General features: G+C 37.0%; 2 protein-coding genes across 9 annotated transcripts in view; one reads left to right on the top strand and one right to left on the bottom strand.

Moving 5' to 3' along the window:
• LOC112710954 (sister chromatid cohesion protein PDS5 homolog B) overlaps positions 1–15,573 on the bottom strand; it is a 32,637-nt gene extending 17,064 nt beyond the window's left edge. For 6 of the 8 annotated variants that reach the window (XR_011865713.1, XR_011865712.1, XR_011865714.1 and 3 more), the window contains exons 1-17: positions 15,241–15,573; positions 14,800–15,025; positions 14,261–14,491; positions 13,853–14,034; positions 13,428–13,554; positions 12,726–12,953; positions 12,400–12,616; positions 12,143–12,288; positions 11,911–12,068; positions 11,679–11,828; positions 11,560–11,608; positions 9,142–9,330; positions 5,995–6,174; positions 4,832–4,971; positions 4,491–4,611; positions 3,629–3,769; positions 3,454–3,531 (exon numbers count right to left, since the gene is read on the bottom strand). Coding sequence is in view for 5 of the 8 variants with exons in the window: in XM_025763444.3 (XP_025619229.1) it covers positions 3,454–3,531; positions 3,629–3,769; positions 4,491–4,611; positions 4,832–4,971; positions 5,995–6,174; positions 9,142–9,330; positions 11,560–11,608; positions 11,679–11,828; positions 11,911–12,068; positions 12,143–12,288; positions 12,400–12,616; positions 12,726–12,953; positions 13,428–13,554; positions 13,853–14,034; positions 14,261–14,491; positions 14,800–14,895 (2,433 nt within the window). In the remaining 3 variants the exon portion in view is untranslated. Of the gene's footprint in view, positions 1–3,453; positions 3,532–3,628; positions 3,770–4,490; positions 4,612–4,831; positions 4,972–5,994; positions 6,175–9,141; positions 9,331–11,559; positions 11,609–11,678; positions 11,829–11,910; positions 12,069–12,142; positions 12,289–12,399; positions 12,617–12,725; positions 12,954–13,427; positions 13,555–13,852; positions 14,035–14,260; positions 14,492–14,799; positions 15,026–15,175 lie in introns of all 8 variants that reach the window. The other 2 variants (XM_025763445.2, XM_072202943.1) reach the window with 1 other exon arrangement.
• Positions 15,574–16,890: 1,317 nt separating this feature from the next.
• On the top strand, positions 16,891–17,688 carry LOC140175113 (uncharacterized). The gene is made up of 2 exons (XM_072202040.1): positions 16,891–17,042; positions 17,448–17,688. Exons 1-2 carry the CDS (start codon positions 16,891–16,893, stop codon positions 17,686–17,688), a joined length of 393 nt encoding a protein of 130 aa, XP_072058141.1.
• The last annotated feature ends 456 nt before the right edge of the window (positions 17,689–18,144 follow it).

Genomic DNA, 18,144 nt, shown 5'->3' with positions numbered 1-18,144 from the left:
AATTGTCAACTTTAAGCCCATACATTTTCACATTAGATTTAGAAGTGCTTACTAAGCATATCCAAGAATGGCGCATGCTTTTTAAGGATGATGTCATCCTTATAGGAGAATTGTGGAAAGATTTCAACGAGAAGCTACAATTGTAGAGACAAGATTTTGAAGTACATGATTTGTGCAAAAGTCGCACTAAGACGGAATATATGAAGTGTAAGTTCAACGCCAAAAGGGGAGAATACTAACAAAAGTAAAAATTAGAAAAAGTATCATATCAAAAGTAAAGCTTTTTAAGTATTTTCTAGGATCCAAGTGAGTTGGTCAAAATGGTGGAGCGCTTCGGGTTTTGTAAGCAACAAAAAATACTTTTAAAACATGAAGGTAATATTTTATGGCTCTACCATGCGGTGAAGCGTGAACATGAACACAAGCTTAGCGTGGATGAAACGAGGATATTTATACAGATGAACAATAATATATGTTTATAGATAGAATAAGGAACGACGATATGAAAGAGAAAGTTGGAACAGCACCCACTATTGCAAATATGGTAGAATATTGTCTTAGGAGGTTTTAACACACAGAAAAGACTAGTAGAGCATCTAATAAGGAAAGCAGATTAGATGGAAGATAGACCAGTCGTCAAAGGCAGAAGAAAACCTATAAATACTCTTATGAGATGGCCAAACGAGAACTATGTGTGAATGATCTCATTGCTGACATAATACAAGATAAGCCGAAATAAGTCATTTGATCCACTTAGTTGGATACAAGGTGCTGGTGATGGAGGTGGTACTTGCTAGTACAAAACTACAGAAGAGGAATGGTGGAGAAGAGGAGGATGATATAAGAGAAACATAGTATTGGAATTATAAAATTTTAATACGGACATTGTTGGAATTAAAAAAAAAATTCATGTCTTAGACAATGTTTGGTTTCAAAGACACAGAGACATAGACGCGCTAGTACATGTCAATTGTTTGTTTGTTGAGACAAATTTTTAACAGATGTACACAAATGCATACAGAATACATGTATTTAGTGTTCCTCTAAAATATTAAGACACAGATACAATCAATTGGACACAATTTTTTACACTTTTATCCCGTATTAATTTTTAAAATAACAAGTTTATCCCTAACCCTAATTCCTTTTTTCTCTTTCTCCTTCTCCATCCAATGAGATGCTCACCATCCTCCTTCCTCCCTCCTCCATCTTTCCTCCGCCACTATCCTCTCTCTCAAGCATTGCTCTTTCCGCCACCGCCGCCACTGCTGCAGCATCTCCTCCTTCGTCCAGATCTGCGGCTGTCGCCTCTCCCCCTCTTCGCGGCACCCACGGCCACCTCTCCGTCTTCCTCTTCGAGTCTGCCATTGCCGCCTCTCCCTCTACCTCGGTTCTTCCCCTTTCACAGATCTGCTCCTCCGTTGCCTTCTCCTCCCCTTTCGTTTTTCTTTTTTCTTTTGAAAAATAAATATTCTTGTTGATTCTTGTGAAATTTTTGCTGACTGATTTGTGGTTAATTGTGTGTGATGATGAATCTGTGGTGGTGGAGATGGTGAATGGTAGTGGCAGCAATGGTGGCTGATGCTTTTTTTGTTTTAAAAGAAAATTTATTATAGGGATAATATGGACTTTTTCTAATTTTATTGTGTCTTGTTCAATGTTTTTTTACCAAACACAATACATATACACTAATAATTTGTGTCCATGTCTTTAATGTTGATGTCTCTGTGTCTCTATCTCAAGAAATACATAAACAAAACGCTACCTTAGCTATCAAGTGGGACATAAATTTTGTGTCTTAGTGTGTGTCCTTGTCAAGAAATTGTGTCTCAACTAAACAAAAGGTGGACGTGTGTGTCATAGTGTTCATGTCTCCCATGGACATGGACGCTAAGAAAATGTTTGGTTGTTGTCCATGTCCCTAGAGAATGGCACAAGCCCACCATTTGATTTGGCGAATAATGAACACGAGACATGGAAGCACACTAAGACATGAACACAACATTTTAAGCAATAATTTGCCACTATGCCCTTATTCTAAATTTATAATTCCACAATTACGCTGATTATAATTTTGTATCTCTCATCTTCTCCTTCTCTCTCCCTTCTAGCCAAACCACCACTGCCTCTCCTCCTCGTTCCCAACCACCCAGACCACTGTTGCCTCTCCTCTTCCACACCTCCCTATCTTCACTGCCTCTATGCCTCTGCCACTTGCACCACCACCCCAATCTTAGTATTTGCTTTGGTTCCCAGATCTGCCGCAGCGTTGCCTTCTGAATCTGTCATCTCACCTCTGGCTCACCTTCGACATCTGACATTGTGTTGCCACCTCCACCTCTGTGTGCCTTTGGCCAGCCACCACATTGCCACCTTAGCCACCTTCTGTGTCTTCGTCTTCCTTTCTTGAATTTGTTTTGCTTTTTATTTTTGAGAAAGATTATTAAAAGGGGAAATTTTAGTGAAATGTTTTTTATGGTAGAATGGTGGTTGTGGTGATTAGTAGTGGTGGAAAGGTAGTTGTGATGTAGGGATAAAAATGACATTTTGATAGAAGATTATCTTGTGTCTTCCGTCCTATTCTTCATTACCAAACTAAAGATTGAAAAATCATGTATTTTGTGTCTGTCTCCAGTCTTTATGACTTATGTCTGTGTCTCTGGACAGACACTTATCAAACAGAACAGAGCCAAAACAAACACTACCACACGGACAGGCCCAGTCGATATATGGACAATCCCAGCTAGTCCCAACAGTTCCTACTGGCCGTGGCATGGCATGTCTCTGGCAATCCCAGCTGGTCCTCTTTTCTCTTCAACAGTCTTAGTCTTCATCATACTTTTTTTTCAAGGGTCTTATTGTAACAAGCTTAAAGCTTAGTAACCTTTAGCTATAGGGATAGCGTCATATCAAGTAATATCTCTTGTAAGTTATTTATGTAACAAGCTTGATGAATATGGTATAAAGGCTCAGAGCTTGAGGGGGAGTGTTGAGAAAGTCGGTAGAGTCGTCAGTAGTTGAATTTATTGAAAGTAGTTGAGTAGGTGCTTATATTTATTATTCTCTTCTATGTATATGTAGGTGTCATCTATTGTCAAGAAAATGAGAGTCATTCTATTATTTATTGAGTTACCTATTATTTCCTTGACTTCGTGATAAAACATCATTGCACCATCACATCCATGTAGTCAATCCAAACTAACGGGAGATGTTCTGGTTATTTTATATACACATACTCAATTCCTTAATAGTGGTCAAACTACAAGGAGACTGCAGCTTATAAAAATTACAACTGTTAGGCCTCTTCCTATTTGTCTAATATAATAAAGACATCAACTATCAATTACTGGGATCTGAACTTTATTTCATTTTTTCCCCCTCTTTTGTTGTCTGCATCTACACCAAAATAGAAACTACTGAATTCAAATAGACCATCCGATTTGTCATACTAACCTTTAATTGACAAGATTTGCAACATTGAGCAGTATTAGCTAAGCATGTCACACTATCACCATCATCCAAGTGCTCCATCTAATAAAAAATCAAGAAGGTGTAATAAATTTGCAGATTATTAGCCTTATTCCGGCAAGATGAATAAACAAGATAAGTTATGTTTAATTTAAATTACTTGAATAATCTTTTGGCTTATATATGATGTGATCTCTTCGCCTCTAGTTTCAAAAGTCAAAACAGAGTGTTGTGCAATACAACCCAGGGACTGCAAAACTGTCGGGACATTCCACTGGCTATACAAAGGATCAATCAACGCCTGTGCAAAAAATAAAAAATAAAAATAAAAAGCAAACAGTTTGAATCAACAGTCATCAATAAGAATTAAATTACCTATAATCAAACAGCTAAAAATCTACACTTGTACCAGTAGTTAGAATAACAAATTAATTTTCTGAAAAAATAATGTTTAGAATAAAAAAATAAGTTTTTGGTCTTTATATGACACCCTTAACAGTTAACACTTATTTTAGTTGTCTAAATACAGGCCTTAGTATCTTTCCTTTCTTTATTTCTTGAGTTATTGACTTTTTGATGTAGTTTACACAAGATATCAGAGGCTCTTCATGTAACTTGGCCTTATTGTGTACTTCCTTGGCCACAAAGTCCACTGGTCTAATAATTAGTGATCACTCTCGAGCAAAGTTGCAGGTTTGCTTCTGTAGTGCATGATGCCCAAGAAAAGTAAGCTCCAGTTACTTGTCGAGGACCAAAATACACCCTTAACCCATATTCTAGTTGTCCAAATATATGCTTTAGTATCTTCTTTTCCCTTTTCTATTCCTTGAGTTTTGGCTTTTCATTGTAGTCACATTATTCAATTGATGATAGATATAAAATCTGAAAATTATTCGGTTTCTTTTCTTGTGATATCCAAGCAATACAGGAAAATTCTTGGCAAAACATGGATGATGGAAAATATGAACACAGTGTTTTACTCCATCAAAATTATAATCACATTGGCATCCTTATAAGATTACCTCGTATAAATTTAAGAAAACTGATTGCTCAGTAGTTATGGCAGCTATTGCAGAGACTGAAAATTTGGCCTGTGTGCGAGTTCCATCCAAGCACATTTTCTTAAGAAATGGATAAATATCACTGCAAAGTGAAAACACACAGAAAATTAGAATGGCAACCAAAAATCAGTTCCCTGATAACTAAATATTAGTTTGCTTATACTGAAAATGGATAATTAAATATTAGTTTGATACAGCACACTTTTGGAATGTTTAATTGTATTAAAACATGCATTTTTTAACAATTTTTACATACATTACACACAACACACAAACAAGATAAAGACATGAAAGCAAACTACCTAATATTAAATGAAACATGAGCTCCTGCCTTTGCTATAATCTCAATCAGCTTGTCATTAACAGTACTTTTCTGTTCCAATAACATTTGAAACTGCATTTCCAAGCCTTTCAGCATTGTAGGGAAAATTCTGACAATAACCTGGTTCAAGAACAACGTCAATAACTCTAGAAGCATTCAACTAAGATACTATTGCCTGACTAATAGAAGCAGAGAGGCTTTCTTCAATTTGGCCACTATAGTATATATAGAAAAATTTGGTAGATGTAAAATCATTCATGTTCATAACTCTAACTTTTGTCCTAACTACATTGACATAAAGACTAAGACCGTTTTAGAGGGATATCTCAACACCCTTCCTAGGTCCTGATGGCTTAACCAATAAGGCAGACCAAAAAAAACAAACCCATTAACCAAATTTTTTCACCAGTTTGATCCTCAACCTCCACCAATACCCACATAACTTGAAATATAAAACCTGAACATAAGAAAATATTAAAATTGATGGTGTGAATCCATGACAGACTTGCGAGATCAGTTGTAAGGAGATCTCTGCGCATTGTAACAACATACTGTTAATTATGAATAAGAGAGTTTAGATTTATCATTTACCCTTCCTTGATAAGGCAAATAACTCTTCAAAGTTGCTTTAAAATGCAGCGTGTAAAACAAAATTTACACGTATACCCAGTCATAAAAAATGTTTGATTCACCTTCAAGTATCTTGAGAATTTTATAAACACTACCATCTCATTAGATGATATAGTATAAAACACTATGAGTTGAATTTAAAAGCTACTGATGGGTAAGCATTACACATTAAGAGATAGTCACTACAGCACTGAAGTACTTTTGCTGATACAAAAATATCGACCTATCTGGCAACGTACATCAGCATCCAAAAATATCTGGTAGTGGCCCAAGATGCTTGAGAGCAAATCAACAGTATATAGGATGTTGAATGAAATCAAATCAAATCAAATGAGAGTAAGAACTAGTTAATAGCAATGATAGTAGACAAAAAACCATAGCTAGTACTCACTGTTGAAAGGCGATAAAATGGTTGTAATCTCCCCCGAGAGAGAGAGAGAGAGAGAGAGAGAGAGAGAGAGAGAGAGAGAGAGAGAGAGCAATTAAATAAAAGAAAGTAGCGACTTCAGTTACCAGAAGAAGATCCACAGAAGAATCCTCCAAGTGATTATTTCCACTTTGGTTATTCAACAGAAAATCTAAGATATACTGGACATGCTCTGAGCTGAAAATGTTATTTGAACATCTGGAGAAGATTGATTGCAGAAATTCGTGATACGGATGGTTGTCTCCAATCATTCCCAGCAGAACATCCTGTAAAAGAAATAAAACAAGATAGAAAAATTGAATATCAAAAGATGAAGTAATAACCACAAAGGGAACAATAATTATGAAAAATATTATGGGTTTATATCACATACATAAGAAATCTACCCCCGAGTAACTTCCTATACAAGCTATTGCTACAGAATATTCATAATCTCTCCGTGTTTCCCTCCCCCCCCCCCCCCGCCTTCTCTCTTTTCCCCCTCTCTCACACACACACACTAAGATCTAATATGGTATCATAAGCTCCCAAAAGTGCCAACGCATCAAGCCACAATAAAAAATCCCCCATCATCAGTGACTCCACCACCGATTCCCACTCTCACAAACCCGATAAAAAGAACTTTCTTCTATGGCACCGCAAAGTTCTGGCTGCCATCAAGAGCGACTATATATACAGCCTGATCGATCGTGCACCATTCACCTTGACCAGTATGACTAACCAAAGGCGGTACTTGGGAGGAGAAATACGGCAAATGGTCATTACTTGCCCCACAATGTCAATATGGCTGAGGCTAATTCTCACTCTCATCATCGACCATGACTTTACTTGCCAAGGCTAGGAGAAGCTCAAGCTCTACTCCTCAAAGGCTTGAGCTCATGTTTATCAACTCGAGATAGAGCTCAGCAACGTTGCGAAGACCTCACAACTATTAAACAAGTACATCCTTAGATCTGTGCACTTACCAATGCTCTCACATCCGCTGGAAGTCTGATTTCCAAACAAGAGCATGTTTCTGCTATCATAGCTGGCCTTTCTAGCAAATACGATGTTTTGTTACTACTATCAACACCAGATCAAAATCCCACTCCATTCCTAAAATCGAAAAGCGAATCATGACTCATGCAACAGGAGTAGAGAACACTAGAAGCTATGGTTAACTACAAGCTATGGTTATAGCTCTAGGCTCACGTTGCTTCAAGAGATTCAAATTTTGCTGGTCAACTACAAGCTATGGTTAGTTTCAGAGGTGGTCATATTGGCAGTTTTTAAACAAGGATTATTCTGTGAATTTTTGAGGAAAAACCTCCTCAGCTCATGGTTTTACATATACATTGAACTACATACCCAGCATAATTACTATCTCAAATAAAGGGAAACGACAACAAAAACAAAGCCTTATCCTAATAGATATGGTCAGCTACAAGGATCAAGCGACGCTATTGTGCCCGATCGGGTATAATGTCTGCAGTGAGATTGTTTACACATAGATCTCTTTTGACTACTTCGTGTATGGTCTTCTTAGGTCTTCCTCTTCCTTTCACTACCTGCCTATCCGCGGCCGATCCAGCTTCTGAGCCGGATGCTCTGCCGATCTTCTCCCCACATATTCAAACCACCTGAGACAAAATTCTATCATCTTTTCAACAGAAGATACTACTCCGAGTTTCCCTCTTATATGCCCATTTCTTATTCTGTTTATAAATGTGTTTCAGTGTTTGTACGCTCATCCATCTAAACATTTTCATCTCTGTCACACTAAACTTATGTTCATGTTCACCTTTTTGTCACCCAACACTTCATTCCATATAACATAACTAGTCTATTGGCAGTGCGACAAAATTTACTAAGTTTTAAAGGTACTTTTTGTTATATAAAACAAGACACCACTTTAACCAACCTGCTTGAATCTTATGTTTTACATCCTCAATTTTTCCATTGTCCTGTGTAATACACCCAAGATACTTAAATCTCTTTATCTGTGGTAGGGTGCTTTTTCAAAGTTTCACTTTTGTGTTGGTGTTTTCCCTCATCATGCCGAACTTACAGTCCTTATATTCCATATATTCCCCTATGACTTATGTGCAAACCATACACCTCTAAAGCTTCTCTGAACAAATATAGCTTCTGACTTAAATTTTCCTTTGAATAGAATAATGTCATCGACAAAAAGTATACACCAAAGTACAAGCTCTTGGATGTGCTCGGTAAGCACTTCCAAAACCAATATTAAAAGATATGATTTAAGACATAACCCTTGATGTAGTTCTACACCAATGGGAAATTCCTTTATTACACCACCTTGAACTTGGACAAAACTAATCCTCAAGAACTTGTGTCTCCTGTTTCAATTTTCGTTCTATAACTGTCTCCCATAACTTCATGGTATGACTTATGAGCTTAATCCCTCTGTAGTTTCCATAATGTTGTTTATCATCCTTATCCTTGTAGATAGGAACTAAATACTCTTCCTCCAGTCATTTGGCATCTTCTTAGACTTTAAATCTCATTGAAAAGTTTGATTAAACCAACCGACGACTTTCCCACCTAAACCTTTCCAAACTTCAATCAAATATTTCCTAGGCCTACTATCCTACCTTTCTTCATCCGTCTTAGCACCTCTTTTCTTCAAATCTCCTAATAATTAAAGTTTTGGTCTTCTTCCCTCATATGTTAACGACCAAAACACGGAAAAATCTCATGTCCTTCATTAAATAAATTGTGAAAGTAGCTCTTCCACTTTTTGTTAAAGCATATGTGACCAAAATCTCACCATTCTTGTCCTTAATGCACTTAACTTAATCCAACTCTCTCGTCCTTTTTTCTCAACGCCTTGCTATCTTGTATATACCTCTTTCCCCTTCTTTTGCACCCAAAGACTAGTAAACACCCTCCTATGATAGGTAATCTACACACTTCTAATGACAGGTTCTTAGGAAAGTAGTAGTTTGGGATAAAATTAGGTGTTTAGCATCTATATGGCATAAAGCATATGGTTTTGCAAAAGGACTTTCCCTCTCAGATATCATGAGAGATTATAAAGCTGCAGTTCATTAAAGTTTGTCTGTGTGTGTGTTTTCTTTTAATTTGTATTTCCTTTGGTTTGGGAGGAACTCCTTTCCTCCGCTCCTTTGTATTGTTCACTCAATACCTTAATGAAATTCCTTCTTTTGTTATAAAAAAACTAAATAATGTTAACCAAGAACTGTAATAGGATAAACTAGAAAACATACTTGGTTGGCTTGTCTAACTATAAAAGTCTGTTTCTCCAATAGTTGTTCAATTGATTTAAACAACTTATTATCTTTACTCAAGTTTAAACTGCGAAGGCCCTCTTTAGCCTTGTGACAATCCGGGAAGGATTCAGCCATTTCTGCAAGAATATCTTCAATCTTCTTATGTAGGTCTTCAGAACCAACTCCCTGAAAATATGTTAAAAAGAATAGAAGATCTATTATTTCCCGAATAACAATTATGATCTGAAAGCACAGGAGCTGTCTCAAGCATTATGACATCAATCATTTAAGTCCTAAATTATTAACTATCAACAACAAAGCATTCGGCTACTAGGCAGGATCAACTGCATAGATCAAATGTTGTCACAATACCCTATCATAGAGCATATCTTTGTTCAATCTATTTGTACTTTAACCTCTTCTAATGTGGATTTACTTAATATAACTACACCCGAAAAAGAGAAATATGCAATAAAAGATTATTTAAGAAAATGTATGAGCAAAACAACATTTCTTAACAAAATTTTGAAAACAACGTATACTATAAAATGTAAACATATCTACTAAAAGATTAAAATAAAGGATCCCAAGAAAACCAAAAATATTCCAGCAATAGTATTTGGCTTTGGGTGCAGCCCTTCCCCGGACCCTACAACGCTAGATGCTTTTTTTATTATTATTATTACACTACATTCAGGGAAAAATTTGGACATGCACCAAAATAGACACCCATAATTTTTGTTCGATAATTAATCTTCTTAATGCATTACCCAAATCCCCAAACAAATAATACATTAAGATTCTTGTTGGGGGTTCTTTGGGTACAAGAGTTGGGAACTTGGCTTTGGAGACTTGTTGTAGGCCACAAAAGGAGGCTTGAATATTGACAATCTAGTGTCTAGGAACACTATATTGACAGTGGAATGTCTACGGCAATTTCCTTGAGAGCCTCACATATATCGCATCATGTTTTATGGAGTAGGTATGACTTGGAAAAGAATGGTAAGGGATGCTAATTCTACTATCCATACAATTTCTACCCTCTAAAAGTTCATTACTCAAGGTTATGCTACCTTCAAACCTTTGCTTACCATGGGTAATGGTTCACATTTTAACATTTTGGAAGACCATTGAATAGAAGACTCCTTTTATTCTAAGCTTTTCTCATTGTTGTTAAACTCCTTATCACCTATCTTCCTTGTGAAACTCCTAATCCAAAACTTCTATACTAAATAGGATTCTACATATTGTTAGGACATCTACCCTTTTCACAGAATACATGATAGAGTCCACTAAATTATTCATTCTTTTCTCCATGATAATGTTCCTTTGTCCTCCATGATAAGAGGTGTCTTCTATTGATTCACCTGGCGTGTATAGTTGTAAATCGTATTTGAAGTTCCTTAGTATTTAAATCTAAGCCTCTTTCAACCTTGATAAATCCATCTAGAAGTTCACAACTCCCTCTAAATCAACTCCTTCATCTGGAAAATTGTGCTCAACAAAATTAATAGCAATGACAATTTGAACACATAGCTTCTCCCCTAATGTAGAGTGGGAAATTTAAAATCTAAATTTTATCTGTTTTCGTGTTGTCTTATGCCTAACTTTTTATGGGATACTTTGGTTGGTAGCTTTGGTGGGAGTTGGCAAAATCTGTGGCAATGCATAGTATACACCACGGAATGGAGCATTTCGTTAGAGCCAAATTCACACCTTCAATTATAAATTTTTGGACAAGCGAATTTCATTGGATGAGATTCAATGTTTAGCCTTATTTTGATGTAAAGCTGATAATGATTTCAAAGGACAAACCCCAACAAACATGTTGAGAGATAGAAAAGCTACACTTCATTGATAGCTTCCTTTTTCTCTCTTGTAAGAAGGATATCTTATCCTTCCATCTTCTTGTATCATTCCTCTCTACGTTAATGATATTCTTTTATCAAAAAGGAAAAACTGCAATAGGACTTCATTAACTGGAATGTATGATAGACATCAAATCAGTGGATAGGAGGTAATTCAATCTAAAGCATGTAAACAGCATATCGGCCAAATAATGATCAAGACATTGCTATTGGCTAGGTAACCTTCATTCTTGCTCCATTATGTCATACAAAAGTACACAACGAATTCAAGCTTCGTAACTATCCTCATCATTATCTTAGATACATTTGTATTAGAAGCTACTTATTTTCCACACCCAGATGTGTCACTCAGCAATTACAAACCCGAAGCATCTATTCCACAACTGTTACTTATTAACTTGCTTTCAATACTTGTATATTACTTTCCACCACTGGTATGTTCACAACTTTGTATTCTACCTATTTCTAAACACCAAAAGAAAAAAGGAAACAAGACTAAAGGCATGCCTCACATTCAATCATTGTAAATGTAATTCAATATTTGTACCTTCAATTTCTTCCTCATAGCCAGATAATTTTTCATTTCATTTTGTAGCCTGAAAACAAGAACAACTTGTAAGTAACACTGCATCTTCATCCTGTTCACCATAGTGCATTGGTCAGTACCTTCTCTTTTGAGTCAAAATAGTAAGCAGAGCTTTTTCATGTTGAGAACTAAAAAGTGAAAACATGTGCATCCAGTGCTTTGTCCTCTCCTCTACAGGAAGGTTCTCAGGAAACAAATCATCAGCAAAAACAAATTCCATGTTCTGTGACCTGAATATATAAAATAAACATTTATATTTGACAAACTCTATTTTTTCTTATTTAATTAGCAAGCTAGTGTACTTAAGCTCACCCAAATTCCTTGCAATCTTTATCATAGCAAAGCAACATAATTTTACATGGAATCTTCTCAAAGTGGTCGCTAATTGTCATGCTGCCTTTCCAACATTCCGTGCAGTAATCTTGATACACTTCAATCATCTTCTTCAAGGCCCTCTTTCTGACGGATATCTGGAAAAGCATTTGTACCAGTCAGGATTCCTATATTTGTTCCTCAGCAAGAAAAAGTATTCAATAGCACATGCCTTTTTATCCCGAAGTCTCTCAGTGGCTTGAGATATTAGTTTGGATGGAACAAGTTTCAGGTTTGACCTGGAAATATCACAGGCAACAAGAACTGCCTGCATTCTCACTCGGTCATCAAAGTCCAGCAACCGGTCTTCAACAGCTGCTGCTTGGTTGAAGAGTTATCATAAGTTAATTTTATGTACATCGAACAAAACTGCTTTACCGCAATGAAAAGTAAAAAATATCAAGAACAAACATATGTCATGCAGCTTACAGATAATTTCATCTGATTCTGTCCCATAAGGTTTGGCCACATAAATAGCTTTCGAACACTGTAGAGCACTAATCCTTACATCCACAGATTTATCAGAAAATCTTTCCAAAAACTCCACAAAAAGATCGTGATACTTCTGTGCAACAAGCTGCTCAGAGAGTGCAAAAAGCTTGCCAACCAAATTAACAGATTTTATCCGAACATCAACCTGATCAGCCTATGAAGTGGGTCGAATAATTGTTTTTTTTGGGGGGGAGGGGGGGGCATCAATTCATCAATCCATATGAAGAAAATAAATAGTGTCAAAATGGTTGAAGTGTACATACCAACAATTCCTCAATTAAGCTTGGGATGACAGCAACTAGCATTTGAGGTGCACATTGAAAAACCTTGAATATGATTTCATGATATGATTCTTTAAGCTCACTGACCATAGCATCTCGGGCATGTATACAGGATATAAGATACCTACAAACTAGGGAGTTCAGTGCATCCTCTTCTGCACAACTTTTGATGACTGATGCAGCTAGTTGATAAGCAGCAGAAGTTGCATCCTGTTGTTGGGTAAGTAACAGCCAAGTGAGATTATGAAACAAGCTATCTTTCATTTAATTCAAGAGAAATGTCTTTTTGGATGAAAAAAAAAAAGAAAGAAATGTCTTATGCACTTGTACTCTATAATTAAGAGCCATTATACCCAGCAATTAAGGTGGACATCCGGCATAAAGTATTCAATTACTATTACTGATATTATAGTAGTATAGTACACTGATGCTTTGTCCAACAACTCAATGATGAATTTTGCCCAACTTTACAACCCATGTATTCAATGAAGCCTTAATAGAAGCTACTTCAACTGATGTTAACACTTGAATTCATCTATGTGAAACTGTGAAAGCATCACTAGCAACAAAACAATTGAGTGGAAATTCAAGCACACTGCTAGTACAGTACTCCTTAAAAATTTGCTCAAGTATGTAACCAAATAAAGCATCAAAGCTAGGCATGAACATAAAAAAATATCTTACCTTTTTCCCCTTTATAAGATTTCGCAAAATCACTTCCAACAGTTGCTGAGAAGCCTCCTCACTCTCATTCAACAAGTTTAGCATTATAGAAGACATGGAATAAATCAAACTATCATGGCTATCATCGCTGCAAAAAGGGATGAAGTAGATTAAGTGTCATTAACTCTTCAATTATAATTAATAATATAGATACACATAAAGTTTCTGTTAATTACTAAAGCAGTGGATGCTGCACAGGAAAAGCATCAAAGGTCAAGAACAATAAATCTCCCAACCACTGCATTCTATCACTATATGATAATGTTAACATGGATAATACATGACAATATAACAAGACCTAAGTTATAACAAAATTGAATCGCGCACAATGTAATCCAATAAAACAGCCAAGTAAAAAGAGGATGAAAGGAAAGGTAGATCTCAACCTCACAACAGAGAAGAAAATATTGAACATCTCAAGAACCAAATCTACGCAGTCAATCTCCAGCATTATCACACAACACCTTAATTGAGCCACAGTGTCCAATAGTTTAACCCTTTTTGAGAAGTATGGGCTTGCAATATCAGCAAGATCCGCAAACGAATTAACAATGAGTTTAAAAACCTCCTGAAATTGAATGAGAAATACATTTCCAATCAGCACAAAAGATCGAATACAACTCAAGCCCGAAATAATAATAATAATAATAATAATAATAATAATAATAATAATAATAATAATAATAATACAAATTGGGGATAAGGGATCCCCTATGCAAACACAAAAACAAACAACCCAAGCCTTAACAATAATAATAATATGTGTATTTAATTATTTTATGCATAATGAGTACCCTTAAATACTTGTCTTCAAAAGGTGGTTCTGGTGCTTTGACTCTCAAAATTTCCGTGACACAAATAGCAACCAAAAGCCGAACATCTTTATCAGGATGTCGAAGCAGACCACGACAAAGAGCATCCACCAGCGGCTTCAAAGCAGATTCTCGTTTCTGAGCAGCCTGCGCTTCTTTAACGTTTTGCGGCTGAGGAGACTGCTCTAACTTACACAAAGCATTTACAGCTTCCTGTTCAAGTGCAAAAAGTTAAAATAAGATAAAATAAACAAACCAAATAACAAAGACTCCTCATCTTAACTTGGATTACTACTGTACTATCAACAACTTGTTTCTTAAATTAGGGTAGCAAGGTAAGAGACTTTCTGAAAAAACAATTGATGGTAATAGCATCGATTTCCACTTCCGAAAAACAAGGAATATCAACCAAGCAAGAATTTTAAAAGAAAAAATGGACAGAAAAGAAACAAAAAAGAATAGAAAATTGAAGCACGCATGTCACGTACAGAATGCGGGTAGGGAGGGAGGATGATGCTTACTCGAAGCGATTTGACAATGAAATCCTTGTTCGGTCGAGTTCTGTGGGCAAGTTGAATGCCGAGTTCGGACAGGCGTTGCAGCAAGGGTTCGTCCATAAGGATGCTAATTAACGAAAGGAATGTTACGAGAACTTCTCAGAGAAAACTAATCAAACACCTGATGCATTCTCAGACATCCTGCTCATAACAATTAAAAGTTCTATTTCTTGACGCATTCTCAGAAGTCCTGAAAAAAGTCCAAAACTCAAACCAACTCAGAATCATTCAGTAGCCACGATCTACAACCATCAACCGAGTAACATCAATAACAGAGTATCAATTATCAAATTATTAAAACTGATAGAATAACAGACTAAGTGACAAACAGGTAACTAACAGCCATAATAAATGTTAATTTTAATTTTGAACGAGATGCGACGGAGATGGAGGGCGAAGATGTACGAGAAGGACAGAGAGGAAGCGGAAGAAATGGCAGAGCAAAAGGAGGGGCGAATGGCGGATTAGGACGACCGAGCAGAAGCGCAGGCAACGATGGAGCACCACCGACCACTAAAGTAGCAAATACGAAGCGAACGTGAGGGGAAGGAGAAGAAGCGGCGGCGGAGGCGGCCAGTACAGGAGGAGCGGAGGCCGGAGAGCGTCTCCGAGGGTTTAGGATTCAAGAATGTCTCTGGTGAAATCCGATTTTTTTTTCGGTGTATGGTGAAATCGGATTTGAATTTGATACTTTGATTTACTGATTTAAAAATAGAGAGTATCATGAAAATTGGTTCTGGCGGTTTTTATCATTTTTATAATTATTATATTATTAATTTAAAAGGTTATATTGTTTAGAATTTGTTTGATTAATACTAAGTGGTTAGAAAAGTTTTTTAATAAAAATAATTTTTTTATTTTTTAGTATATTTAATAAATTTTTAAAAATAACAATAATAATATTAAAAATTAAAAAAAATTGAAAAATTACATTTTGTTTAGAATTTATTTCAGTATTATTAAATTGTTAAAAAAATCTCTTTTTACTTTTACTATATTTAATACATTTTTTGTAGTAAAAACAAAAAAGATTTTTTGTTTAAATAAATTAAATAAATGTATTAATTATTAAAATAAATCATTTTAAAAGTTTTTACCAAAATCCGTCTCCACGTCTTATTTCGTTTACATTTTAAACGAAATATTATCTCGTACAAAGTTATCTCGTTTACACTGTAAATGAGATACATGTTAAATCATTGCGTTTATAATGTAAATGAGATACAATAAGACAAATTTTAAGCAGCTATCAAAGGATGTGCAATCCTTAGATATTCTCCATATACATTTCATATCTTTTTTCTTTCTGTTTTTCTCACAAAAAGAAGGCAAAAATGGCTATATATAGTTGTGTGTTTACCCCAATTGTCGTATGAGAAATGGCAACCATAGGGTGATATTTGAGTGTGAGAATCCGAAATTCTTGCCCATTTGGCATGTAAGTTCGTTGTCCAAGTTGAAGAGTTTGATATTGAGCAACTTTGGTGGCACAGGGACGAGGGAGGTTGGAAGGGTGGGGTATAGGTTGCTAGCACCGCTAGTAATGGAGTTTTCCGGTTTCGACTATTTCGCCTTCTGGGGGACGAGCATGTGCGACTCATGTTTGACATCTATGAAGAATCATGACGGAACAAGTGATGGAGCTGTCTGTCGAGGTTGGAGATGTTGGTGGTGGTGGTTCTGTACATTCGACCTATGTGTTCAGGACGACCGACTTCTCGCACCACCACTCATTCATGTCGCCATTCCAGTGGAAGACATGAAGGTGGGTGAGGAAGACTCCGACGAAGAGTACGTTGCCGATAGTGATTCCTCTGAAGGGGGCGATGAGGAGGAGTTTGTACCAAAGACGCCCGCCAAGACAGCGGTGCACCATGTTTTGCCTTTCCCCACCCAATTCTGGCACTATCAAATGTACCAAGTCACTATCATACATTGGATCTGGACGCCATGCATGAGAGAACTTCATTTTTCATCATGGAGGAAGAGGATTACAACCTAGACGGTGGTATAGAGTTTTGGGTCGATCACAGATTCAAATGCCGAGATGCAGTGATGCAAGGTGTGCAGAACTACAGTATTCGCAGGAGTGCTGAGTACCGGGTGATCGAATCATACCGATTAAAGTACCTTGTGCATTGTCGTCAAGCTGCAAATGGGTGTCCATGGAGTCTCCGCGTTGTCCTTCGACAGAACCTTGGATACTGGTGAGTTCAAGTTTAATTGAGGCGTACTTACTCATTTATGGTTGCTATATATTAAGCAGTTTCCAACCATGGCTGTTTTATTTCATTAGGGAGGTCTGTAAGGTTGATGGAGTCCACACTTGTTTAACAACCACCATGTCCCAGGACCATTGACAGTTGGATAGCAGTCTCATCTGCAAAGTCATTCTACCGTTGGTATAGTCCAACCCATCCGTCAGCATCCTTGTCCTGCAAGGTGTGGTCCAACAAAGCTATCACTTCAAATCCTCCTACAAAAAGGTGTGGATGGTGAAGCAAAAGGCAATTGCTCAGATCTACGGGGATTGGGAGGAGTCATATAACAAGGTGTCAAAACTGCTTCAGGTGCTGCAGAGTTGTTTCCTGAGAACTACTTGTGAACTACAGGCCGTACGTACTACAACGGGCATCTCTGGTCTGCGACTGTAGCATGTTCAACAAAGTATTTTGGGCTTTCCCATCCTATTTTGAGGCTTTCAAGCATTGCAAACTGTTTGTTTCCGTCAATGGCACGCATCTGTATGGCAGATACGGTAGGGTGTTGCTTATTGCAGTGATACAAGACAGCAACAGCAATATCCTGCCTATTGCTTTTGCCATTGTGGAGTCTGAGAGTACGGAGTCTTAGTCGTTCTTCCTTACTAATCTGAGATGCCATGTTACCCCACAAGAAGGCCTGTTGGTTATATCCGATAGATCGCAAGCCATCAAGGCTGCACTCAATGCCGAAGATAGTGGTTGGCATCCTCTTAGGGAGTTCCACGCTTACTGTATTAGACACATGGCTGCGAACTTCATGACTTGTTTCAAGTCAGCCGAGGGTAAGCGATACCTTGCTTGGTACGAGTGGTACATGGATTCTTTAAGAGGGTTATCGCCTGGGATGGCGGATTGGGCTGGCTGTTTCAACCCAGAGATATGGCTACAAAGGGCAAGGAGTTGCCGATTTCTGCCATCGTGTGCATCACGTACGAACGGGTTACAGAAGTTGTTCATCACAAAGGGCAGGGAGGCGTAGTCACAGCTGGCTGCTGGAAATTGGTTCTCCCAGAGGCTGATGGCAGCCATTAAGAAGAACAGAGAA

This window comes from Arachis hypogaea, chromosome 9, assembly GCF_003086295.3.
Source record: "Arachis hypogaea cultivar Tifrunner chromosome 9, arahy.Tifrunner.gnm2.J5K5, whole genome shotgun sequence".
NCBI lineage: Eukaryota > Viridiplantae > Streptophyta > Magnoliopsida > Fabales > Fabaceae > Arachis > Arachis hypogaea.
This window is presented reverse-complemented; position numbering and strand designations above follow the sequence as displayed.